The following is a 12,308-nucleotide window of genomic DNA, read 5'->3' on the forward strand; positions in this document are numbered from 1 at the left end:
TTAATGCTGAGACACAAATACTCTCAGACACTGCTTTTCCCAGGCTTGTTCCCTCTTGGAGGCATGAGCTCAGCACATGACTCCTTCCAGCATTCTTCCAAAGCCACAAGCCACACCCAGTGGCCATGATTCTCCTGCACTTAAAAAAGTGGTATTTGGTAAGACACTTTCGCTCTTAAGGAGGACCACAATCTTTCAGATTTGGATGTTATTAAGATCTCAGGCAAAAATAGAGCAGAATCCCAGACGGGTGTGAGATTTCACTTAAGCGCTTGTAAGTGCCATGTGCAAGACAAAAAACTCAGTAATGGCCCTACCACACACTGCGGGGATTCTGCAATGACATTAGAGCAGAGTATTCACCATTGGATGATCTCAGTAATCTGGGCCTCCCAGTGCGCCACGGACTCCTTTTTATCAGCCAGGTCTCTCATCTCTTCTTCCAGCTGCCGGTTGTTCATACTCAGCCTCTCAAACATGGTGGTGAGCTGAATGAGAATTTAAACAACTTGTTAAAAGTAGAAGCTGCTGTGACTTCATCTCTACGCCTGTTCAAACCCTTGAGTTCCCCTCTCCCACATTGTTCATCTACTTAAAAAATTGGTACTACCCATCACCATCACAACAAGCACCATGTAACAATAAAAGCCAGAATCTCTTCTTGTGACCTTAGCAGTACTGAAAAGCCATTTTTAAGGAGTAGAACTTCATTTTCACTCTAAAAAATTAATTAATTTTCTGAGAATTATATCTCTACAACTCTTTGAAGGTTTCTCCTTTGCACTGTATAGATGTGGAACATTCTATATTGAAGAAACTATGCTGAAGGAGCAAAGCAAGGGCACAAAAATTGTTATAGCTCAGACAGCACTGCTGACCCTCTCCCTTGTTTAGTAACCATGGAGAATGAGAGGCTTAACAGATACAGGCACGAGTCAGTCCTGAGATTCTCCAGGTGTCTCACATTCCCCTATTTTTCACTTGACTTACTGGCAGACAGGGAAATTGAAATTAAATGCACATCTGTGAGTACAATATATTATACCTAGTCATTAACCTCTCCCATTCACATAGCTGTCACTCACACATGCACATTCTGCAAGACAAAAGCCATACCTAACCTGAGTTGGTATTGGGAACTAAACCTTCATTATGTTAAATAATTATTCAGAAAGTCAAAATGGAATCAGAGATCAGATAGACTTTACAGCAAGGCCTGCTTAGGAGAATGAATCTCATGTGAAAGGATTTTTTTTAGTATTATATCAACAAATGAAAATGATGAAAAAAAGAGTTTAAATTCTATTCTGCTCTTTACTCCTATTACGAATACTCCATACTTTTCATTTAAATGGGCTTTATGATTAAAATATGCCTATTTATTAAATGTCATTTTTCAAGACAAATACAACACTAGCCAAATTAAATAAAGAAAAAAAAAAGAGACACTGAGCAGAAAAAAACTATCCAAGTCACTAGTCTCTTACTGTTCTTGGACTCAGCCTACATATAGGTATGTATCATATGTCTCTTATACTGGTATGAAAATATCCTTTAATTCGATGCAAACATGTTTACTTTGAAAAACACTGTACTTCCATCATATTTTTAGAAAATTTAATGCATTACAAAAAATAGACAAGTTTAGCAAGACTTGGCTAAACCACAATGAACTCGAATAACCTGTCAAAATGAACAATAAAGAGATAATCTAAATGCACAAAACATAATTATTCCTTGCTCAACACACTTTAATTAATATGCCTTATCATTTGTATTTTTTTAATATCTCAAAGTAACACTTAATCTCAATGGGTGGGTGGGGCCCTGCTGGCTCACAGTAATTGACATGCAAAGCAATCACATCATTAACTATGTATTTTTATATCTGGGTCATACAATGAAATACTTTTTTTTTGCCTAAGATATTGTCTAAAATAAACCTCACTAAACTGTGAGACCATCTAACTCAATTCCTACGCATAAATACACATACATGCATATATACACACACATACATGTGCACACAGATGGTATATTTTATTGTGTTTGTATTTAATCTATTAAAATAAAATATTAATCACCACATTTTGTGTAATACTAATTTCTTCTATCAATAGAGAGTTAATAACAGCCAATACAGCTCTGTACTGTCCAATTTGTACACAGCACATAATATTTGTAAACTCAGGACTCAACTAGTCAGCACTTACCTTATCAAGTTCATTGGAAAGTTTTTTGTTTTCCTCTGTCAGCAGAATCTTTTCTCGTTCATACTTCTGTTTGAACTCCGTTTCAAATTCCTCTCTTTCACTTTGGCTAAGAAAGAAAATGAAGCAGAATTAGAAAGATCCCTGCTCTAAAACTCATCACCCCGTTCACCTGAATAGGTAAAGATGAGTGCACACCCCAGCTGGAAGGGAAGCACTACACTGGTGACAGCACAGCCTAGGAAAACTAAGCAAGGCACGTATTATACAACCTTCTTAGGCTATATGACAGTCTGTTGAATTTTATCATTAGACATTGACCTTTCCTTCAGCACGGATTTAACAGAGGTCCACTGAGCTAACGTTTATTGATCCGCATAATTTATTCTTCAGATGAATCCTTCAAACAATGAGCAGCTGTAATTCTGCAGGCCAAAGCGTGTGTCTATATTCTGAGATACTCAGAGTAAATTCTCAGCTTACAGAAACATTTTTTTAAACTTAGGCATTTCTACAATTCCTAGTTTCACGCAGAATGACAGACAAAAATGACCACATACGAAACCAGACCATACAGAAGCTAAATGAAAGCACTTGGGGCTGGGGCTTTGATGAGAAAAGCTTGCATGGGCTAGTCTTTGGGCTACTTATAACAGCGAGAGGAGACATCTGAATTGTTAATTCAGATACCATGTATTACTTATCAGCAAAAAGCAGATGGATAACCTATACACTCCTAATATCACCAGATTCTAGGGCAGGTTTGCACCATCCTTTATGAGAAAGAGTTTCACAGTAGCTGGTCTGCCAAACCTTCCCTTCTCCTGCGTATGTCAGTCAGTAGAGGAGAACCTCTGGCTGATTCTGCTTAACATCGACTTTGATCTTGCACAATGAATATGAGAACCTGAAAATAAATGAAGCTGCAGGTCCTTTGTAAGCAGGTCCTTAAAGTGGTGTTTGGTAATGTTTTGGATGTACAACTCCCACCTCGCATCCACTCTTTTGAGACTCACTACATGTGCATCTTGAATCATCATTTCACAAATTATTTAGGTAACTGTCACAAAGTTCGTGAGTAGGTTGATGTAACTACATTATAAATGCCACAGATACACCAAAGACTGCTGTCCAGCCTTAAAAGGTTTGAAAAAGTGCCCAGTATAAAAGGTGAACTCTGTAAAAATAAAATCCAGGGAAAAATGTGTCTTGAACACTGCATTTTTTTTTTCTTCTGGATACTGCTCAGAATTTTACATCATGCAAGAGAGAAACTGCATCCTTGCCTCTTTTTCTGAGATGCAGAACTACCACAACTGCCAAATTGAGAGAACACCCTTAAAAGATGAGAAGTGCCAGTGGTTACAGTGAACCCAGTTACGGGTAATGCTGGTTTGAATTTCCTATTCCTAATTTGAAATTCATTTATTACTTCAACCACTCTTTGAAATTGAGTACAGCAAGTTAGACGCATGGTGAAATTCTATGTTGCTAGGCATCCTTTGAAACATAACACTACATCCTAGTAAAGTAACATACTATCGTTACTGTTTAAACGCCAAGTTTGAAATTCACCACCACTCCTTTTCTATATCAACAGATTCCGTGCATATGATGAGCAGTCTAGGGAAAAGGCAGGAAGAGATTAAAGCTTTGGCTGTCAGGGGAATTAATAACAGGTCCTGCTTCTGTTTGCAAGGCTCAGATTCAAAGCTAATTTCTCAGACAGTAGGCTGAGCTAGTTTTTAATTAATTTATTTCTTTTATTTAGCTTTTATGGGTTTATGGGTTTGTTTACAGTTTTTTTTATTCTGTACTTATCTCAAATTTGTTCTTTTAAGACTTTAAGGCTCAGAGCAGCCATAAATGGTGGTGGATTAAGGATGCTTTTGATGAGTAAGAGCCCAGCGTATTTGCAGCTTTCTGTATTTTATGTTCCTAATTCAACTGGTGATTGTCACTAACCCAGTAAGTCAGATTGCTACAGTATAATACAGAAATGAAGATAAAATTTTAAACAGAGGAGAATGTGAGTATAATTTATCACACCTAAATATCAACTCCGCAAAGCGCAGAGCTGTGGCAGACTCCACAGGCATACCTTGGACAGCCAGGAAGATCAAAATAGAGCATTGGCTTTGAAGCCTGACGTCCTCCTCTCCCATCAAGCTTTTTCTCTCATCTAAAATTTAGCTATGTATCTACTCTTCGAGTTTAAGAAATCATACATGATCCAGCTTTCTTTTTATCAGTAAAATAACTATAGCAAACCACATGCAAGCGATGTGAAATACAGATTTATGAGATCACTTTGTCACTCCAGCTTTTTATTGTGGCTGTACAAAGTGCAGAAATATTTTATCGTACTGCTTTGAAACCAAGAAAAATAGACCTGAAACAAACACCAGCCCCCAGGCTTCTTTATATCACACAATTTAAAAACAGTAAACGCTGTTCTATAAAGCTCTCTGCTTTATAAACCTATCATTAAATGATGAGCTTAAAAGAAACTTCTACAAACGTGATTTATTTTACGCAGTTTCTTGCACCTTCTGAAATATTTCATAATGACAATTCTAAGAAATGGAATATCATGCTACACAGATCACTGGCCTCATACTGTGTTCCCACCTTCCCAATTTTAAGAGCATACAGTTTATGAGACTTTAGCAAGGGCAACCGTTTTGTACAGAAGGGTGGTTTCTCTCCCTTGAAGACTTATGCTGTTGAAATGGCAGAAGTAAGAAAGCTTACATTTCAAGGAAACAAAGAAAAAATACCTATTTTAAAAACTGAAATCACCAAAATGCAACTTACATAAGAAAGTACACACAGATTTTGACCAAGCTCATCTTGACCCTTGCTCAGAATAACCTACTACAGCCCTTATGAAGTAATGCAACCCCATCCCCTTATCAAGGCCTTTTTTATTTTTTTAAAAATATATGCACTAAAGATATTTTCGGATTACTTTTTTTTTTTTTCCTCCAAATTGTGTATGCTCATTTCAACCCCACACCCACCCCAAGCCTACTGTTGAAACCATTCCACTTACGTCAGCATAAAGTCTCCAGGTGCTTCCTTTTCAACACTCACATTGAACATGTCTGTACTGGAAGACTGACAAGAACCTTTGCATGCCTGATTATAAAAGCTAAAAATACTATATGTAAGCAGACCCCCCCCAAAAAAAAAATCCATGTTCTTTTAAGAAAATATTGAGAATTGTGCAACAACAACAAATCCTTTATTTCTAATATTTAAGCTTCCCTTCTAAATTCCTGAACTCCTACAGAAGTCAATCCGCAGCACACCTTGAACAGAGGACTTCTGTGTTTCGCTGGAGTCCTTTCATGAGATTCTGCAGATTTGCTTAACAAAACCCAGTTAAGATCAGGTATTCATCAAACTCTCATCAAGTGCTTGGACACGTGACTTCGCATGGTGCTGAAGACCTTCCCATTAAGAGCCAAATGTTGGATACTGGTTATGTGATACATTTCTGTTCATGCTTCAGAAATGTTCTTTTATACCAACACTTGAAATACACAGAGACACACATGGTTATATCAGCACTCATTTTAGATTTGCATCCAGTTCTTTTACTATTTGTAGAGAGAAACTAGATTGAAAGAAGGTTTACAAACTAGCTGGCATAAAGCATATCAGCAGTGTTAGGCCACTTCAGTAGATGGACATCTAGTTAGAACTTTTGCAGCCGTATAACATTAGAACGATTCTGAAAAATACCTAAGGAGTTTTTGATATGGTCAGTGTTTGGAGGTATAGTCTTTAGCAACAGTTTAGCCTGCAGAAAGAGGTATTAATGACTCCATCGAAAGTTCCTCCTTCTGAGATGCTACTGGACTGACATGGCATACTATCACCTTTCTATACTACAAGACAGCCCAGCCTTTTGTGCATTTGTAACTCATAGGTCAGCAAGACCATTAAGTCGCGGTACTATGAAAACACACTGCTGATGCAAGTTTTACCTCTCAACCTAGAACAAAGCAGCAAGCTACTGTGATACTACGTCCAGCCTATGAAGAGCTGTATTCTAGGAAGAAACAGTCCATCCACTGCATTCTAGGCTGTATGATCTACTGGAAACAATTTTCCGGAGAAGCAGTTTTTCCACCTCTATTTGCATATGCTTTTTGGAAAATTCTGTATTTTATTTATCACTTATATTTAAGGGCTCACTACAGGTTTACTAAGCTTTTGTCAGGAACTTCTCCATCCTTCTTATAACATGCCATCTGGCTACAACAGCAGAAAGAAGCATCTATGTTAGTATCTATAAAGCATTCTGAATTTTTAATCGATGAAAATGAACACATTACTACCCTATCCAACAGAAAAACTTGTTTTTATTGATGAATGCCTCAAGGAACATTCTCAAGGCCAGTTACAAGCTCCACCACGTGGGTGAGAAAAAAAAGCAGGTCTCTGACAAATTACCATGTCAGAAGAGATAAAGCAGTTTATGCCTGCAGTAGTCTGATGACTGATGTTAACACTGGATGGAACCCAGCATGGATTAGTCTTAGTCCGCATTAAGTGTCTGTTCCTGCACTGGCAGTAGTGTAAGCAGTAGCTGATCTCCAACGTGTTAGTTTTGCATGAAAAGATGAAAATACCAAACAGAACAAAAAATGTCAATAAACTATTTTAAACTGCAACATAAGCTTCAGGGGTTGACTCAGCCTGAGCTGCAAGTCTGCAACTCAAGTTACATTCCTTGGAATGGTCAGCCAGTGCAAGAACTCTCGTGCAAAATTAACTGTTTCAGTACAAGGAGATGGATTTTTTTGTTCTGTTTTATTTATAAAGGCTTTCAGGCTGGCATTAGCTCAGCCGAAGTGCACCTGTCTGCACTACAATTAAGTATATGTGTTTAGAAACATACTAAGAGACTTCAAAGGACACTTTGAGCTTACAGGTAAATTTCATACAATACTCACTTTTCCCTTCTGGTTTTCTCTAACTTGTCTTTCAAAATCATGATCTCCTTCTTGAGGGCAAGCTGCTGGCTCTCTGCATCCCGCAGTTCTTTCTTCAGGCTTTTTATTTCATTAGCGTGCATTATTTCACGTTTAGACAGTTCCTCTTCATAGAAAACACTTTTCTTTTCCAGCTCTGCCTTTAATTTAGTAATCTCTTGCTGGTGTTCTATACTGCTAACCCCAGGTGAACGACCAACCTGTTTTTGCTAAAATAAACAGCCCCAAGTTAGCACTCAGGAATGCTGAAAACGATGCTTAATAACAACTCAACAGTCATACGAACATTTAGAAAATAGCCCATTACAAACTTGAGTTAAACACATCTATCTCAATTTTTTAAAAATTTGTTAGAGCATAAATCTGAACCATACTCTTCATCATTTGGTGATTTAAATGCAGTTTTCTAGCCATGAAAATTTGATCATCACTTTAAACATCTCTGTCCACATTCTGACTTGCCTTACATGGAGTCAGGAAGTGATCATAGAATTAGATAATTGTTTTGCTTCTACTTGCACAGTTGACAGCAACAAGTTCAGGGGACTTTCAGGAATGCAGAATAAATCAGTATAGTTTAAAGCACAAATAATTTGTGGAAAAGCTATACTAAGAAAAGCAGAGGATTAACTGAAGGCTAAAATCTAGCTACAGAAACACTATATGGATTGCATCAGTCAGGAGGGAAACCTGACCTTCTTTACTTAAACTGACCATTTACACAGTGGATTAATAGGAAAAACAAGCTTTAAACAATAAGAGTAATTACTTCACTTTTGGCAGCTGCATAGCTCTCTTAGTGAGGTCCTCTGGCATTTCAATAGTCTTTACACATTGCTTCAGGATACATACACATTTGCACCAAATGCTGCACTCACTAAACTCAATGTCCTGCCGTAACATAGAGGAGGAGCAAGATCAGGTTTAAAATGTGATAGTGGCATGACACGCACTGAAATCCAAGTATGAAAATACTTTTTAATGTAAACATACGTATAACTTGGTTCGGAATTTTTTTCTATTTTTTAAAAAACACATAATTAAAGCTTGTCTAAGGAAAGGCAAGTACTTAAGAAAAGCCCTGTGTTTCGAGAAAGTGTGGGTAACTGGAAAACCTGCTTCCTTACAGTGACTGTCTCACACCTTTAAGAGGACTGAAGATATTTTGTTAATCATACCTCCGTTCTTACCATGAAATATTAAAATCCTCTCAGTCACCCTTAATGAAACATGGCTGTGGTTAATTTTCTTTTGCTGATATATGAATAGACTTTAAGAGCTAAATGCCGTTGTAGAACATTCAGATGAGCTTAATTTCTACCGTGACCAATTCTGTGAGAAAGCTGGGCCTTGCTGTTAGTGTCAGCAGAACGCTGCAAAACCCCCTAAACGTATGAGCAGATACATGCTGTTACCAGAGTTTTCTCTAACTCATCAAAACAACCATCTATTTTGATCTGTAAGAGAAAAGCCCTGCCCTTAGGATGCAGAGGTAAATGGGAGAAAGAAAATGCCATCCTCATGGGATGGTTTGGAGAAAGAAAGATAAAAAAAAAAAAAAAGAGAAGAGAGAATAAGAGAAAAGCCCTGCCCTTAGGATGCAGAGGTAAATGGGAGAAAGAAAATGCCATCCTCATGGGATGGTTTGGAGAAAGAAAGATAAAAAAAAAAAAAAGAGAGAGAGAGAGACGGAAAGGAAATAACAGAAATTCTCTTTCATGCACAGGCAGTTAACTACCAAACCTGTTTGTTACTGCCCAACATGCTGAACTGTCTACACATATATGGCAGTGGAGCACATTAGAAGTTTAGGCTTTGCAACTGTCAGGTACATAAAATGTCTCAGTGGTATTTCACATCATTTTCCACAGTGAAAAGATTAAGAGACCCTAAGATGGATGGTGCAGTAGAAGAGAAAGCTGGATGGTATCGTTCCGTGCCTTACAGGACTTGAGTAATACAGTAATCAGAGAATATATTTTGAATTGATGTGAGCACAAATTCCAAACAGATGTTTTCATACATGCCTGTTTCAAGTGGACAAATGGTGCAACTGAGACATAATCCACCCCCTGGCACACAGATAGCTGGATGCTGTTTAATGAACCCCCGGATGCAGTTTACCCTCTTGGCTGCCAGGGCACACTGCTGAATCACACCGAGCCTGATTTTTTTGAAAAATCCAAACATATGACATCCACCTTTGTCCACACGCTTACTGACAACTTCACAGATCCCCAGCGGGTCAGTGTTGCAGGACTTGGTTGGACGAGGCACACTGCCTTCTTCCCAATAGGCTCTGCTTCATGCATGAGCTTTTACTGAATGGATGTATCACAACCACCACATGATCCAAAGTGTGCTTCTTGCCCTGTGAAATATTACTAAGAAAGCTACAAGGCCCCTTTCCTCTTCTGATAAACTTGCCCTGTTGCTATAAATCAGCGTATCATTTATTCTCAACAGATCTCCAATAAATCTTCTCACTTTTTAAACTGTCACATGAACTTTCTGCTGATGGAGAAGATTCACAGAAGGGGAAGAAATTCACATTTTCAAGATAACAACGTGAATTCACAGCAGTAGGAACTTTGAAAATCCAAACTTCATACTGAATGGGTTTCCATATTTTCATTTAAGAACAAAAGGCAAAATAAGAGAGTATTTACAAAAACCCTGTAAATTTTCCATACAGTACCTTAATGTGGATAAATATCCCACAGAATTCTAATACCATCTCCACCCTGCCCCATTATTCATATGAACTTAAGACCAGAATAGGCCTAATCTGACACTTTCCACAAAAAATTTAAGAATTATCCTACTGCACGAAACCCTGGAACAGGGTTTTGCTGTAAACAAACAGAAATCCTCACATGGAAATGAGAAACTTTCTCACTTGATTTTTGAGAAAGTCTAATTTCTTCAGAGCACCATAAAATGCTAAAACATAAAATAACGGTCAACATTCTTGGCTTTTTAAATTTCTGCTCCTAAAAACATATATATTTGTGAGCAATCTCCTCAATATAAACAAAGTCTTCATGCTCAATGCTCTTCTTGTGCAAAACTGTCTCAACTTCTGGCTGAGAGGCAGAATTCTCTAAAACTTTTCCTTCACAGTTACATCAGCTGATACCTGCTGTGGAGGAAACCATCTTTTGACTGACACGTTGAGGAACACCACAGTACACAAAGCACCTGTACGGAAACCTGCACAGGCTGCAGGTTCGTCTTCAAATAATCAACCACCCTACACTGTTTTTACAGGTAACTTAAACAAAGCAATAATGGAAGCAATTTGTTAAGACATCATCCACTGTTAAGAAATGCTTCAGGAGCAGTGGCCTGAAACGCACATTAGGCAAATTGTTCATTTTTCTGGACAATACAGCGACGCATGCTTGCATTAATATTCAACACCAGCTGAAGTGACAAACTGACAAAACCCTTTTGTCCTACATCTGAAAGCAATCCATCAGACCCAAGTGCTAGCTGTCTAGTAAGTTTGCAGGTGTCAATATCAGAACAGACTAACCTTTAGCCCTTCTACTTCGCTCTCCAGCTGTTTAGAGTACTGTTCACTCCTCTCTCGCAATTTCCTGTCTTTGGATGCCTCAGCAGCTGCAGCTTCAGCTTGGACTTCCAGCTACAAAAGTACATAAATTTTTCATAGGTAAGATTTTTGTTTTTTTTTTTTTCCAAAATCTATTGATGGTTTTCAGTAAGAGACAGATCTTCAACACTAAACTGAATACTTCAAATTCTTAGAAAACAATACTAGTATTGTTTGAAACAACAATCATAGTTAAAGATTTACAGGCAACAAAGAAATTACTTTGTCAGAAAACCTTACATATAACTATTTCATATACTATTTCATAGATTGATTCTAAACAGTCTTCTCACCACTTACTTCTTTTTTAAGTCTCTCTGTTCTGCGTAACTCTTGCCTTAAACTTTCTACTTTTTGCATCACCACTTCCATTTCTTCCTCCTTATCTCGGAGCTGGCGGGCAAGCTTTTGTTTTTGAGAGTGCAAGTCTGTCAGCCGCTCGTTCATCTCTGAGAACTCCTGCATTGCCAATTTCCGCTGGCTGTGTGCATCTTTCAGCTCTTTGGCTTGGGATTTTAATCTGTCACTAGACTCTGCCAGTTCCTACAGTTTAAAAAAAGAATTAAGTAATAAACCTAGAAAGCTGTAAGGCCAATTCTGTCTTTGGATGCACATCTAACACCTTCTCCAGAGTGAACAGAAACTACATATTCATTTCTTTTCATGAATGCATCTATGATACAAACTGTATGCCTCTATAAATAAGAAAAGAGGCCAGATTTTACACTACTAAAGTTAGTAAAACTGCATGAATGTAAACCAAGAAGGAATTTATTCCATTATCACAGGTTACACACAAAAGCTTTCAAGCACTTGCATTAAAATATAAAAATACCTTTCTTAATTAAAAAATGTCATCAGCATAATTTTTCAAGAACTACTTCAATGAATAAAAGGAAGAGTACTTATCTCAACGGCTAAATGATTAAGTTTTTGCATTAACTGAATGGAAAATTCTGCTCTAGAAACTTTCTTCTTTAGAAGCTTTTGAAAACCAATCTGCAATGGTGAGTAGGATTTCCACACACCGTACCATAATATCAAATACTACAGAAAGTTTCAGGCAACAACACACTGTAGTGATTAACAGCAACGTATGATAATTCTTCTTTTAAAAGAAGCCGCATGAAGTAAGACTGCTAGTGCTGTGACAACTCTTCACAAGCTTGCTGTGTCCTAGATCTGTGCTACTACACTATGAATGAGGGACCACAACAGTTCAAACAGTTTAATGACATACAGCCAAACTGGAGCAGAACACAGAAACAAGAAAAAGCAACTCTGAGGATGGAAAGAGGAGCAGCACAAAGAACTAACATTCAGCCCTGTTGACATCTACACAAGTCTAAATCCATTTTTTAAGGTTGTTAAAAAGGTCTTAATCACTACAAGTTGTTTTAGAAGAGAGATGGTCTTTACTGGACAAACCAGCAGCTTTCAAGGCTTTAAGATCCTTAAGGGTTAACAGAAAGAGTG

The 12,308-nt window shown here is 37.7% G+C and overlaps 1 protein-coding gene across 1 annotated transcript in view; it reads right to left on the reverse strand.

Annotated features, from left to right (window-relative positions):
* Nucleotides 1-359: 359 nt before the first annotated feature.
* Nucleotides 360-12,308, reverse strand: part of LOC104493543 (serine/threonine-protein kinase MRCK alpha) — a gene marked incomplete at its 5' end in the record, with an annotated part of 70,288 nt that continues 58,339 nt past the window's right edge. Inside the window, 5 exons of the mRNA XM_010136250.1 lie at nt 360-488; nt 2,214-2,319; nt 7,178-7,425; nt 10,755-10,865; nt 11,133-11,375. Coding sequence (XP_010134552.1) covers nt 360-488; nt 2,214-2,319; nt 7,178-7,425; nt 10,755-10,865; nt 11,133-11,375 — 837 coding nt within the window. The remainder of the gene's footprint in view (nt 489-2,213; nt 2,320-7,177; nt 7,426-10,754; nt 10,866-11,132; nt 11,376-12,308) is intronic.

The sequence above is a fragment of the Buceros rhinoceros genome, unplaced genomic scaffold (genome assembly GCF_000710305.1).
Source record: "Buceros rhinoceros silvestris isolate BGI_N320 unplaced genomic scaffold, ASM71030v1 scaffold3695, whole genome shotgun sequence".
In the NCBI taxonomy this organism is placed as follows: domain Eukaryota; kingdom Metazoa; phylum Chordata; class Aves; order Bucerotiformes; family Bucerotidae; genus Buceros; species Buceros rhinoceros.